General features: G+C 45.9%; 1 protein-coding gene and 1 long non-coding RNA gene across 2 annotated transcripts in view; one reads left to right on the top strand and one right to left on the bottom strand.

The window, feature by feature from the left end:
* Positions 1-5,489, top strand: part of LOC142590450 (uncharacterized) — a 118,802-nt gene extending 113,313 nt beyond the window's left edge. The window contains exon 3 of the long non-coding RNA XR_012830150.1: positions 5,274-5,489. This is a non-coding gene — a long non-coding RNA (uncharacterized LOC142590450). The remainder of the gene's footprint in view (positions 1-5,273) is intronic.
* The window catches only part of LOC142590437 (uncharacterized), a 162,148-nt gene that overhangs the window by 26,287 nt on the left and 120,348 nt on the right, over positions 1-15,513 (bottom strand). The window contains exon 3 of the mRNA XM_075702545.1: positions 8,694-8,900. Within this exon, the coding sequence (XP_075558660.1) occupies positions 8,694-8,900 (207 nt within the window). The remainder of the gene's footprint in view (positions 1-8,693; positions 8,901-15,513) is intronic.

The raw sequence follows: 15,513 nt of genomic DNA on the forward strand, positions 1-15,513 counted from the left end.
TATAACCAAATATAAATACCCAAGGTAGGATAGCCGCACAAACTTAACCCTTGCCGCCGTGGAGAAAGGAAGTAAATGGAAGAGAGAAGATGACAGGAAAGTTTAAAAAGAGAGAGAGAAAGGAAAAGGCGACTGCTGATTTACCGCGGGTGGGCCAGTCCGGGGGTGCCGTCTATGTGAAGCAGAGGCGAAAGAGGTGTGTTGCCTCTGCCAGGGGGCCTTAAAGCTCCGAACACCCGGCATCGGCTCAACCTCCAGGATCCCCCTTTCCCTGAGCATGGCTAAACCGTGTACGGCTACATGCGGGAGGGTCCAACCCTCATGTGTTCGCATACGTGGTGTCGCAACACACCAAACGCCTGCTGACGCAGATGCCCCTGTGGGAATATTGAAACTGGGATATGTAGTTGCGAAAGAGAGCAAGCAGCAGAAAATGGCCACTCCTAATTTTTAACGCTGAACAAATAACAAATATAGTCACAAGAGTCGAGGAAGAACTGCGCAAATGGTCAAGCAAAAACTGGATATACTATAGTGAGCTTCTAAGTGTAGTAACGACAGAAATATGGAAAGAGAAGCAACATGTTTGTTGGAGAGGAAAAAAGAGACCCAAAACCTGGTGGAACAGGGAGATCCGAGAAGTGAGCGTCGAACAACAGAAAGCAATCCGAGAGCACAGGCAATAAAAGGAAAGCACAGTTGAGGCAGGATGAAGTAGCCAGAAAATGGGAAATATACCAGGAGAAAAATTCTATGGCTCAAATACTGGTTCAAGCAAAGATAAAAGCTGAAAGTGAACATTAGTTGTCAGAAATACGTGAGAAAAAGAAGGCAGCACTTAGAAAACTTTAGAACCACATAAACTTATTCGGCAGGATGTCTGGAACAATACAACATATCCTAGATGAAGACGGAAGTAAAACTGAACGAGGAAACAGCAATAAATTACATCCAGAATATAACAACCGAATCTTTTCAAGGCAATGATGAGATTTTACTTGAGGAAAGAAACAGCATGAAAGAGAACCAGATGGAGAAGCAGCTGGTGCTCACACATTTCAACTGCAAGAAAAACGAAGAGAAAATTCCCAAGCGGACATCCACAGGGCTAGACGAAGTTCCCGTTAGGCTGATTAATAAACTAGATCCAAAAAGTAAGGAAGCTCTGTTGAAAGGAGTAGAAAAATGTCCGAAGGATAGACGAATGCCAGACAGTTGGCGACAAAGTGGAATAAATATAATTTATAGTGGTAAGGGGCAGAAAGTTAGAATTCACTCACACAGACCGTTAACCATTACATCGGTAATATAAAGGTTAACAATGCAGGCAATTAAATTAAAGCTGCAACAATGGGCAGAGAATAATGGCGTTTTGGGAGAGCATCAGGATGGCTTTACAAAAGGCAGGCACCTGGATGATGATTTTTTGGCCTTACTCAGTCTATTGAAATATTCAGAGTAGAAAGTAAACCAATATATGCAGCTTTTTTAGACACTGCAGGAGCACATGCAACATTTTACAGACAGCAACATTTTGCTAGATATTCTGTAAGAGGAAGACTTACGTGATGATTGTATACAGCTTTTGAGAAAACTTTACCTAGAAGATACAGTTTGTGTTGAATTGGAAGAGATGAGGAGCGAGGATAAAGTTGATATCAACAAGGGTCTGAGGCAGGGGTGTCCTTTGTCCCCACTGCTGTTTATGATGTATGGCGACGACGGAAAGGACGCTGGAAGGAAGTAATATTGGGTTTAATCTCTCATACAAACACGCAGGTACAGTAGTAGAACAGAAGCTTCCAGGTTTGTTTTATGCAGATGACATTGTGTGGCTAGCTAATATGCAAAGTGATATGCAACGTCCACCTAATATTTGTGGACAGGATGGCGAGAATCTTGGTCTGAAATTTATCGTTAAAAAAAATCAAGTGTTATGGCATTCAATGAAAACACCGCACAGACACTGACAATACAGAGCCAGGATATATCTCGGGTAACAGAATATAAATACCTTGGTATATGGCTAAAAGAAGAATATCATATATGGAACTACAGAAAAAAAAGAATACAGGGGAAGACAATTGCGGTCATAATGAAACACAGAGCGCAATGGGGATACAATAGGTACGAGGTGCGGTGGGGTATGTGGAAAGGTGTAACGGTTCGAAGACTTACATTTGGAAATTTGGTTGTTTGCTAGAAATCAGGGGTACAATCAGGACTCGATGGCAACCAAAGGTCAGCGGGACGCCTCGCATTGGGCACTCACAGTGTGGGATTCTCCTCCGCGCTCTTGGGACAAAAGAACGACAACACAGTAGTGCAAACAATCACAAGGGCATTTATTGCACCTTTCATAAATCAACGTCTGCTAGCCGAGTTGCTATCCACAAAACATGCCAATGGGCGCGCGACAAATCTAGGAAGTCCGACTCGCCGCGACCGGACAGCGAGTGAATATGTTCGCCCCATGCTGGATCCCAACGCCTGGTCGTTCGCGCGTATGGTCACGCGAACGGTGGCACGTTCGAAGGCAGGCCACGCGAGGTGGTCTCGCAAAAGCATGGGTCGGCGCGCGCGCGCAGGACGTCCACGCTGTTCGCCGATCCGCCGGGAAAGAGGAAGCGCCTTGTCTCCCAGCGCCCAAGTAACCCCGCCTACAGGCGGCGTTAGCAGCGCAACACTCGCGCCCTCTCCCGCACTGTGCTTCAACCACATCGACCGCCGCGGGCGTCACGCAGGCCACGCGGCGAAGCAGGATTGCAGGAGATGGGGGAAAACAAGATATCAGGGGTCGCGCGAGAGTCGCGCATCCCCACAACAGGAAGCCTATAAATTAAGCTGTGCAGGATGATATGGGCTGCACAAGATTTGAAGTGAGGGTAGATCACAGTAAAATTCATTCTGAAGAGCGGCTGAGGAATATGGAAGAAAGTAAATGGGCTGAGAGAGCGTTCAGGTATATGTACAGGAAAAACATTGATTCACATTGGAGGAAAAGAACTAGGAAGCTTACCAGCAAGCATGCAACCTGTAGGGTGAGCAACGTGGCAACAAAAAGCGTCAAGCGGAAAGTCAGAGACACGAGATAATCTCATGGGTGGCGGCAATAGAAAGGAAACCTGCTATGAGTCACTACTAAAGATAAAGAAAACAAATTAGGAAAGAAACAATTTATGATAAAGAAGCTCATTACTTTTCGAAGTGAGCTCAGGATGCCTTAGAATACGCACTTATAAAGCGAGATATAAGAAGGAAGAATAAGCATGTGCTTGCCGTGGCAAAACTAAGGAAACGATGGAGCATGTTTTATGAGAATATGAAGATATCTGCCCAGCAGTCGATTTAGGCACCATTGGCCTCCTTGAAGCTATTGGTTTGAGAGAGAGCTGGGGAAAAGGAAACATGTCTGCAATAGAGATTAGTAAGAGGCGATTGGAAGATTGGTGGAAGTAGGGAAACTACAAACAACGGACGCATAAGGAAACAAAGTTCACAATAGTGGTTCAGAAAGTTTGGTTATGGGAATTCATCAAGGTGTTTTTCTCATACCTTTCTTTTCTTTTTTTAGCATAAGTAGGACATGAGGCAATATATGAGTTTGATGGCACAATCCACCATCAAGTTCCAAAGGGGACGCTTGTAGTATGCATCTATCCATCCATTCTCGTTCACTATGGCCGCCCTGTTCAGCTTTTCTTCGGCTGCTTAAGGTCTTTTTTCGACCGCCTTCCATGCATCGCGCTCCATAGTTAGCTAATTTTTGAGCTCTTTGACCTGTTGCACAAGCTCATGCTGCAAATCCTCGATTTTCTTGAGCCCAGCATCGACATCACAATGTCTGGTGATTGACGCGACTTCCTCCCTGTTTTCACCTGGCGCCTCCTCTACCTTGAGGGAGCCCCCACACACTGCACGCTTTGCCTTCTTTCTCGTCATGTGTTGCACTTGGTTTTTTCTAACGGAAACTCCGATGCTTTCAGAGCATGTGCCTTTAAACAAAAGCCGAAACGAACAGTATCTAAATTTTTTAAAATACCGCACAGTAATTATCATCAATGTTTTAGAAGCAATAAATGGAACCTCGTACTACCTGACCTGTACGCATGGCTCGGTCACCTTTCTTCTGTTCACAACACGCTGCTACGTGCGAGGAAATCGACGAGTCGGTCGATTATGACAATCTCCTTCTATTTGATGTCCTTCAGTTAGCTGTGGATGAGGAAGTCATTGGCATTGTTCAGGTTTTCTTGGCGACTCCTTTAAGCACATTGTCCTTACGGAGTTCTTCAGCTGCCAGCAGTCGAATCGGTGCAAGTTGTACCTGCTCACTTTGTCACTTTCTGAGTCTGCAGCAGGCTAACACGCTCATTGCAGCAGCGACTACAGTTGCTACTTGTATCCCACCAGGTTGGAAGGGAAACCCAGGAATCACCTGACAATGTCCAAGCAGCCGCAGAGTTGACAGAGGGGTTTGTTTCTTTTTCTTTTTGGATGAGTTCATCAATAGCAGTTCGTCCATGTTGTTCTTGTTCTTGACTTAGGCGCCAGGAAGGCGTTCGCTGATACACAAGCATGGCGATCTGCTGTACATCATGACTGTGTCGCAGCACTTTCGATCGAACTTAAGTCATCTAATGTTGAGTCATTGGGTGCCTTCGGCGGTAGTGGACTGTGTGGTGTAGTTCACGGAAAATATCTCTGCTCGTCGATGAAGGTGAGCCTTTTGGCTCACGCAGGTCTGTTCGAAACTGGGGTGGCTGCTAGCAGCGGTCTTTTTCAGTGGTAACGTAGTCATTCATGCGACGGTGTTTGTAGCAGCTTGTGTCCTTTTTGTGGTTGTGAATGGTCTTAGGCGGCCTTGACTCTGTCGTCGATAAGTTGCACCCATGCTTGTGGTTCCGAACACTGCTTCGCCAGTGTTGTTTGCTCTCCTCACTGCGGTGGCGGTGGTGGGAGGATCAAGGGTGGTAGCATGATGGCCACTGGACAAGCTCCGAATCTGTCACACCCTTTGCACAATGTAGGGCAAGTGGGCAGGTGTGTATGAATCATGGGCTAACTTGGGTTGTAGCATTTGGCTGGTCACTGACATCTGTTCCCCGGACGTTGCATGGTGTGGGAATTGAGGTGCCTTCCTGTGCCTTGTCCCCAACTCCTGCGCTGTGTTTAGCTTGATCTCCGGGAACTGCCACCATAACGGCAACATGGCTGACACAACTAGCGTGCCGAAGCTAATTTCTTGCACAAACTGTGCTTATCCCTCCCAGGGTCGAATCACCACGTGAGCCAGTGTCACCAAGATGCGCCCCAATTCGCCTCCCGAGTGGTGGGCCCCGGGATCCTCTCCACCCGAGCTCTCTTTCGCTGAGCACTTCATTGCCGCGGCAGATGCTCACAGGCCTGCACCTAGGTGGTTACAAGGACCTTTGCTCCTGCAATTCTTTCGTTTTCGCACTTCGTGGGCCGCTTCGCAGTTAGCCCTAGCGCAGAGGGCGCGCATAGTGGATCGGTCTTGCGGTGAGCCTTTTCCCATAAGTGCCGTGACTGTCACACTGTGCTGTGTCTTGGTTGAATAAACCTATGCTTGTTGGCGATCTGATTCTGGAGCCTTCTCTGCGCCATGTCAGACTCGATGAACCTTGCCCAAGTGCTTTTGTGCGTTGCGGAGTGGAGGAGTGCCGTGCCCTTCCCTGACCATCGCTCGCAGGGTGAGCCTTGTGCAAACCCACCTCCATATAACTGCCACCCAACTTGGTTTCAGCATGTCATCACTGCAGACCCCTTTTCAGCCCTTGTTCCTGCTTGATCCCCTGGCCACGAACTTAATTTCCCTCAACGCAGATGACACCTACAGCATGAGGTACGTACACTCTGCTTTTGGCCACCAGGAGCAATCCCTTCATTGGAAAGCCCTTTCGTCACATGGACCGCCTAGAGGTGTACCCTAGTCCTAGCCGCGCCAGTTTTGGGTTTGCTCAACTCTTTGAGACGCGCGTGAAACAGGTGCCTACTAGCACCAAAATGTTCTGTTCCCGCTCGCTGGCTGCTTTTCGTCGCGAGTGCAGTTGAATACCCCAGGTGCGACTACGGAGCCACCCTGCTTGAGTGTCCACACTAACTCACTCACTGGCCTGTCATTTTCTTGAGCGCCTTTCTCTGACGAATTCGCCATAGACCAGACAGAGTCATGTGTCACTATGCGTGACGTTACAGCAGCGCAATGTACTTAGGCGCACTTGTGAGAAATATGTCAACTCTCCAGCTGGGAGCACAAAGCTCGCAAGAAGAAGAGCGAACGGCATTTGGTTTGAAATTTCAGCTCTTTCCGCGGCACATAGCGATGTAATACTTAGCAGACACCATCGCTAGCACGCATTGTATACACGGTGCTTGTCGGCGCAAAATGGCAACAACTGGTGAGGGGCCCCTTAACATTTTGGACCCAGCCATCACTAAGTTGAAAATCCTCAATGTTCATATAAAGCGCTACGGCTTCTGCCTTTTGATTTCAAACATCACCGGACACCAGCACTTGCATGGCGATCATGGCTTTCAGTCACGTTAGGATAGTTTCAAGTTTTGGGTGGGCACTGTGGCTGACATTCTTCTGTCGAGATCGGGACGATTTCTCAGCGGCTTCCAAAATCTTTACCTCTTTTGCAACAAGCCCCTTTGCACTTTCCTGATAATGGTGGCCTTCTTTTCCATCGTCAGTATGCTATGATTTCCTCACTTCAAAGCCTTTGTCGGAAGGCGGCGGATGACGAAGCCACTGTCGGCACCATTGTTAACAACTGGCGATGAAACCACGGAAGACAATCGGTTGTTGAAGTGACTAAGCCTAGCATCACAGTATGCAGCTGAAGAAAACCACAATGTACATGAGTGGCGATACAAAGAGTACCACTGTCCATATGCGACTGACGAGTGCCGACAGCAATGAGAGCACAAAGGCACGTGGGAGAGTGCATCAAGTGGTGCCTATTGAGACTGTACCTGAAATGGTAGCTCTGAATTGGCATGCGAGGTGTGCGCAACGCTGCTTTGAGGCTGCAGAAAACCAAAATGACAGCCATTTTGTTTGCATTTTCAGTAGTGTCAAACTTGCGATTGTGAGAAAAATTCAGAAAAACTAAACGATAACAGTTCGAAACATTCAAAATTTTTGTTATTATTATACATAACTATATGGAGCAAATTGGCAATAATATTGCAAAGTTAAAATATTCCCGCCGGCCCAGAAAATAGGGTGTCCCAAAAAATCAGTCGGGGATTGTATCATTACTATGCTGTGAAAAAAAAAAAACATATTCGAATTCGACTTTCTGTTATTAAACATGTTGTAAACCATTCTGCTAATCTTACGCTGCAACTGCACGCACCTGAATTACCAAGGACAGGTTAGGTTTTGGTCAGTTGTCGCAAAATAACTAGCACGATCTTCCTGTGTCTGTCATGTAGTCTGCTGTGAAACAAAATAAATTTTTCTTGTTTGCAGTTGTCAAAGTGGAGAAAGGATCATAGTTTTTGTCATTATTGTGGGAAACATGCCAAATTTGCAAACTTTGTCCAAACATGAGTTCTGCAAAAATAACATGTCAGGGCTTTATAAATGCATTTGAAAACAATGTGATAAAATGGGTGAAAGGTTCACCTGAATAGAAAATAGAGAGCAACTGTCAATTTTCACTGGAAGTTTTGTTGTGCAACGGCTACCTTGTTGACAGTGAAATTGAAGACACTGTGATGGAATTCTCTAGTGAGCACCGTGGACGAGTTCTCCTGATGACAGCAGATTCAATTCATTGCAAAGGCATTTGAATTGCTCATTAGTGCCTCATTTATCAAAGGGAAAATGCTTCACTTTTCGCATCAGCAAAGGTGGACAGCACATTGTAACAAGAGTGCTGAGGAAGAATAACTATCCGCTGGGACAAACTGTTGGTACCAAAGAGGTCCCATCGGCCACTGCAGTCTGTAAACACGGTAAAAAAAAACCCCGAAGCTGCTATCGACGGGAGAAGACCAAAACCAGCATTCACGTCAAGACGCGTACGGGTTGTCTGAAGCGACTGCTGGCGTGCACCTCAGGAGCCCAGTGCATGCAGCTCATTGCCTGAGGGCAGCGTTGCGCATGCGTAGTCCCGATTAGTCATCGCCGATGATGTGCTCTGGGATGTCATCACCAAAACCTGTCCCAGGACAAGAATCCTTACAGTTCCCGTGCCATATTCAGCTCGCTCAATCAATGAGCGTATTGATAAAACAAGGTATGTTTTATAGTTGACTGCATTATGTTTTAATTTTATTCACATCAAATCCAGAGGCCAACTTACATTCTCCATTGATCTATAATCATGTTCTTACACTCATACACCGATCTATACATAACTAAAAGACTCACTCGGTGTAACATTTTCGTGGACTAATGTAAGGGCCACAACACCAGGACAAGAGGGCTCTGGATTAAGCTCTGCCATCTAAGGTACTTCAATGTGCTCAGTAGGGCAGTATTTTTCCCTTTTGCCTCAGTCACTATGCAGGCAACAATAAAATACCTGCTAATTTATCCTCAGCGACAGAACATCACACACACTTGAGCAAGTCGTGCCAAGCTAGGCAGACTTGGTCATTTACCACACTCGTAGAAGCAGGCAAATGTAAGAAAAGTGCCGGTCATTGCCCACCTGAGCTGGAGCTTAACTGCTCCACAGCCTCCATAGTCTGCACGCTCCTAGACTCGCTCCCTGGTTTCAACGAGCACCCAACAGACTTGTCAGCGATAGACAAGCTGCACTGCATGCCAACCTCGACCTGACCACCGATCTTTGAAGGGGCATGGCATGCCATTTTGGCAGTGATGCTTTCAGCTAGGCTCATCGCATTTGTGAGGCCTGCAGAAAATAAGTGAGCCAATTGCAGTCATGTTACGGCATCAAGAACAAGAGGTAAATACAATAGAATAAATACAGGAGCACTTCACTATGCATAGCCGAGGAACACAAAATAACCCTTCCTGTTCAGTATTTCTAAAGGGATACAAAGGACAATCCACATTGGATACTCGAAAGCAGGGCAACCTCTTTTTGTGAAAGGCTTATGACAGCGGAGCATACTTGAGAGAATTTTTCATCTCATGCATTTTAAAGCTATTGGTGTAGTCCAACTAATTAGAAGTTATTGGACCATCCTAAGCTCATTGCAATCAGCCTATTTAATGTCAACTGTAGGATCTCCTGTCACCCCATGTCTTGTGCCAGATGATACTGACACATGACCTCGTTTATCTTTTACGGGTGAGCGCTTTTACCGTCTACAAAGTGTTATCGCTCAGCGCAGGATGCGTCTACATTTATCGGGAGTTTTCAAAATGTTATCGATGCTTCTATCTGCTGTCTGTTGTCGCCGAACCTTGCGTAAGCCGAGTGCATGTATGCACAACACAAATGGTGTAGAACATTGTGGAAAGGCACGCGGGTCCCAACGGCTACTCTGGAACATTCGACAACTGATCGATAAAAGCCGACGTGCTTTACCCGCTGTTCAGATTTTCACCGATCGCAAACTGTGTTTGCCACTGTCGCTGTTCTCTGAGTATAACGTGTTTTTTGAGGGCACAAGTTGACCCAATAAAATGCTAGTTTCCTTATTTTTAGTACTGCTGCTTTCCTCACCGTCACTACTACGTGACAATACCATCCCGTGCTTGCAAATTTTCTATGTCCTCACACTACCTGTCTGCTGCCCAGGATTGCATGTCAGTTCGATTGATAACAATTCAGTAACCCTGATAGGCCGTCGGTTACCTGCCCTACACATTACATTGCTGGTCCAAAGTTCATTTTCAATGCAACAGCCTTCTTTAAGAACTTTACCCATTTAGCGGTAGGTCTGTACGTACGTATGTATGACGGCACATAACCTCTTGCCTGCCAACATGTGTTTGTGTGTAGAATATGATCAAATGGGTAGAGCATTTGGTCGCTGTGCTGTCCCTGGGAACTGGGTTCAAAACTAACTGCCGGCCCAACTTCGGTCGCTCAGCATCTAAGAATGGGCATGTGCTGCTATTCAACAAACTTCTTGGATGCTAAGTAGAGTCACTGGGTACGTGGTACTCGGCATGTATTCGGTATGTACCACTGTTCAATGAGCAGCATCTCCCAGTGATCTCCAATTACCCCTGCCTTGTCATCTACTTTTACCCCGACTGTGTCTAGGTTGGCTGGCCTGCTCCCTCCCAACTAATTTGTTCTTTCTCTTTTCAAATTGAGAACAATCCTAGACCTCTCTAACCTATGATCACTACTATTTACCCGACCTCATACTTCTACAACTTGCACTATGCTAGGGTCGGCACAAAGTATAAAATCTATTTCATTTCTTGTTTCCACATTACGACTTTTCCAGGCCCACTTCCTGTTATTCCGCTTCCAGAAGAAGGTATTCATAACTCAGAGGCAATTTATTTCCATGAAGTCTGCCACATCTCTCATCTTCTAATTCTAGAGTTCATGACATAGTTGCCAGTCACCTGTTCCCCCACACAATTTCCCCCCACTTTCGCATTAAAGGCCCCCTCAAGGTCTGGCCATTTTAAGCTGACAAGCACAGTGCACACAATGCGGACTCATAATTAAGGATGCCAAAATTACATCACTACACACCGCAGAAACAGCTAAAATTTCGAACTTAACACCGTTCACTCTTTTCCTCACGGGCCAGCGCTCCAAAATGAGGGGATGACTTATATCAATAAAAGCGCCTACGTATATGTGTATGGTGTGATGTTGCTCATAGTGACATGTGACCCTTCAAGAATTATTCAAGGCAACATGTGTTATATGTGTAATCTGTTGTCTCAAGAGACGAATTAAAGTTTAGAGAAATAATATAACATGCAGACCGAATGTCTGCTGTTTGTTTTACTTTGCACCACAGCAAGAGAGAAATCGAACAGTCGAACCCTTTTTATAACTATGCCGGTTTCAACAATATATCGGTTATAACAACGAAAAGCAGCTGCACCATACACTTTTGTAAGTTTTCTATGGGGAAATAACCTGCTTAATTCAATGTCCTCATGACGCATTATCATTTATAACGATGAAGTATGGCTGCTGGGCGTCCATACCAAAAGGTAATGTAATGCGAAATCCTTCAAAAGAAAGAAGGAAAGATGAAATGCAAGCCGCCCAGTGCTTCTCTCCATGAGAGATGCACACCAGCGTCGCGCACATTCCTTCAGTCACATTTCCACCACTCCGAACACGAACGAACTGTGCCCATATATCTGCGCTGCGCCACCCTCCGAAACATGACTGGACCGTGCCAACTGTGCTGACAATGCTGCCGGCGCTGCTCCTAGACTGCTCGCTCGGCCTTCACAGTTGGTCCTTTAATCTCTGGCCCTCATTCTGCACAATCCTGCTAACGGATTAAGTCGCTCGTGCTTGTCTTTGTTCGTTGCATCGAAGTCATTCCTGGCCACATTGTTTCTCAGCCTAGTTTGACATGCCACCGAAACGGAAGATGGCTGATCAGCCCACTCATCATCAGCAATGCACGACATTGCCGGTGAAAAGAAAGCGCACTGCTATAAATTTGGAAACAAAGTGCTTCTAACCAATGAGGCGATCGTCGCAAACATGCTTGCATCAGATACCGACGGCAGCGATGACGGAGTAGGGGAGGCTGCGTCAACACTGTCCCCGCAGGAGGTCCCGCATATGATTGTCCCTCATGAGCCTGTTTTTGCGAGGGACCTTCCGCTTCCCTACATGGGGCACCTAAATGCCTTGCAGAAGGGTGTCGGCAAACTTCGCATAAAGCGAGCAAGGCTGACGGACATGCGGTTTTTTCAAGCAAGCCAGTGGGGAGGTATGTGGCGAGATGCCTGTGGCGATCTCGCTCCAGCATTTCTTCTGGATTTCTCAAGCTGAGACGTTGCCATAGTAGCCTTCCCGCATATTTTAAAAGGCGCCTCTTGGGGCCACCAAAAGGATGCCTCGGTGGAGCTCGTATGTCATTTGCCGCTCTTGTCTCTTCTTTGCAGTTGTTATACCAGTGGCGTTCTTGAACGCCGACAGTCACGGCTTCTTAACAACATGCGATCGAAGTGCGCAGGAAGCAGAGTTAAACAGTTGATCGAGTCAACACAATCAGAAGGCAGATGGAGGAAGGTGGCGGGGAGGAGAACTGACCTTCGCGTTATTATATTTTTCTCGGAACCGCTATGCCATTCCCCTTTTTCGTGGAACCCGGTTATAACAATGGATTTTTTGTGGCACTTGAATCAATATTGTTATAAGTAGGTTCGACTGTATTTCTGTTTTGTCTGCTTATTCCCACATCGTTCAGTTGAAAGTGAACACAATGAAACTATATATATAATTTTCTAGCCTGTTCCAGCATGTGGTCATGCTCTGTGATCCACTTGTGTCAGCCTCGGTATCTGTGTAGCACTGACCAATGCCTCCTCTAAACAAAATTATGCCTTGGACGTCGCTTGTTTTGCCATTAGAGGTTTGCCAACACAAAATGCAAGCAGATCGCCCCGTAGTCATGCTCCCAACTGTACTGCTGGAGCTGGAGTGATGCTGTTGGCAACACTGTGTCGGTGCAGCGGTGCATCTGGCTACAGGTCGTGCAGGCGGTTGCTTGTATGCTTGTAACATGCACCGGAGGCGCGATGTAGAGCACACGCCTGCTTCGTCACAAAATTTTTCTTTGAAGCTATTAGAAATATTCTACTGTGAATGATATGACATGCTTACTTTAATTTTTGTGTGTATTCGGACATAACAGAAGATTTATGGTTTCCATTGATGAAACTCGTTTCTAGCCATTTTTATAAGCATTTGGCCATCTTTCGACAATGTCGTGCAATGAGTTTTGAAGTTTTGAGCATTACATTAATTTGGCAGCTTTTCAAAAAGATAAAATTTTGTCAGGATTAGTTAGTGTTAAAAAAATTAATGGTGAAGAAAGGTATGCTCAAAATTCCTGCTGATTCCTTTTTTTTTTTTTTCGATCACCTTTAGCATTGCTGAGCCGGTCTGAAGTAGTGGTTGCTGCAACCATGGTGACCGCAGCTCAGGGCTGGCAGGCTCCTTAAGTTGACCATTGCCGAGAAGACTGTGAGGCACACCTTAGCAAGTATATTTTTTGAATCTTACACATTAAATACCTTTCTTTCTGACTGAACATGAATGGGACACGAAATCAACAGGCAGCTTCGACGCGTCGAACACACTCTCAGTACTGTTACATTATTTTGTGTTAAGGCACTGCTTTGAATTAACACAAAAAACTTGAAGAAGAACCAAACAAGACATTTGATTCAAGAACAAAGAAATTTTGTTATGTAAATGGAACACACTGAAGTATGTACTGGCGCAGGGAAAGAAAAGGGCGTCTTAACAGCTAGGTGAGGCAACAGTTGTTTGAAGACAATGCATATTCAGGCTCCCACCAAAATCCCTCTCTGCCCGCCATGCCTAGAGCTGACGACATTCATGTTGCCAACTGGGCATCTTGCGCTTCACAAGTCGCCCATTCGATCGGCATAACATCAACACCAAAATACTGCAGAAACTGCAAGTCCGAAATCTTGATCGGACTAACAGGAGTCATCAAGCTCATGGATGACATACTCGTCTTTAGCCACAATGAAGTCAGTCATGAGAGGAATGCTGACATGATGCTCAAGCAGCTGTCTCCTCAAGCATCCCGGCTCGTTACTCTTCGACAATGACGACCACGATTCATCAAAAGTCTCCACACCACTGTCCAATGACTACATCCCGCAGGCATCCAGCTCGGCGCTGTTCATCGACTCGTCCACTTCACCTTTGCTGCAGAACATGATCAGTGCACCTTGCTTCAGCTGTTTGAAGTATTGCACTTCATCGATATGTCAACTGTGGAGGAAAGAGGAAAGTAGGGAAAGGAGGAGGCAAAGGTAGAGAAGAGGTATTTCAGCAGTCGGGAGGCTTTGTTTCCATTACTCACAAATTATGCTTCAGGGATGCACGACAAGATCGCGACAATCATTTCCTTGAAGAAATTTCTACTATAACTTGAGAACTTTTTCTGACAGGGGCTTTCCTTTCAGGCAGTTTGGCGGCAGCATTCCTGTCAGACACTCCTTGAGCAAAATTTTTAAAAAGCGGCCTCATAAACTTCCTGGAACTTAGAAGCAGCAGCAGCTCTTTGCGGTGGTCAGTGTCGGTGTTTCCACAGCTCATCACTGGTAGGCTCATGGGCTCTTGGACAATCCTCTGTGCATAAAGTTCAAGGGCTTCGCGACGGGCCTCCAATGAGGAAGCACACATTTCACGAATCTCCGAAAACCTATGAGCAGAATCAGCAGTACCCGAGATCGATAAAACAGGCCACCACAGTCTCGATGAGCGATGGGCCCATGCTTAGGAGTGCTGCTTTTTGCTCGGCGTAGGAACGCTATACGGCCTGCACAGGGAATGTGCTCACTCGCCGCACGCACGATGTATCTGCCAATCATGGCCACGCTGGCGATCTGAGGGGTGAGACAAATGGTCGCGCTGAAAGGCAGTTTTTTAACCCCTGCGCTGCCATGTTTAGGACCTCATCAAAGGTGCTTGCCGCACCATGCAATTCCTGTTGAATAAGAATAAGATGCTGCGATGAGAATGTGGTCAAGCTCTTAACATTGCTTTCACTTGAAGCTGACACGATTCTGGTCTTCAGCATTTTTTCCAGGACACATGCTGCACTCTTTACGTCCAACATGTCATTGTACCCGGCAATGCGGCGCAGAAAGCCAAACGTTGGCTCGATCGGGTCGCTGGACATTTTCCGAGTCAGGATGAACTGGAAACTTTTTTCACTGTAAGTAGATGATGGATGGAGGCAACTTTTGATTTTGCTGGAAAAATCAGTGAGATAAATTTTCTTGCTTAACCCTTTAATGACGAGACATATAAATAATGAGAAAAAGTTTTTATTCTTCTATCTAAATACGCAAAACACATCAAGAATAAGCATAATCAACAAAAATTAAAAATATTTTGCAGAATTTTTTAGCAATAAAGGGCAAACCCCAGACAGGAAACTGGAAGTGGGCTTCACCCCAAGCCACCTAAGGCTTCATTTTCAATATGTATCAACAGCTCTCATCATATGTGAACCATAGGCGCACATTTGAGTTGCTTTATATCAGATGTGTGACACCACTTCAGCTGCATATGTTGCATCGGCCTGTCTCCTCTGACCTTGGATGCACAAGACAGTGAGTCGCGTGCCAAACTTCAACTTCTTCGTCCAGTGTTCCTGCTCTAAACCAACAAATGACGCTTGCTGCCTGTCATTCAGTCTTGGCCAAAAACATTTAGCTAGAAACTTCATACTCAATACTTAAACTCAGTAAGAAAAAAAATTCTTTTTTGGTATGTTGCCTGTAGGCAACACTCGTCAATAAAGGGTTAAAGGGCCCCTCACCAGGTCTGGCCATTTAGAGCTGACAAG

This window comes from Dermacentor variabilis, chromosome 8 (assembly GCF_050947875.1).
Source record: "Dermacentor variabilis isolate Ectoservices chromosome 8, ASM5094787v1, whole genome shotgun sequence".
Classification (NCBI taxonomy): domain Eukaryota; kingdom Metazoa; phylum Arthropoda; class Arachnida; order Ixodida; family Ixodidae; genus Dermacentor; species Dermacentor variabilis.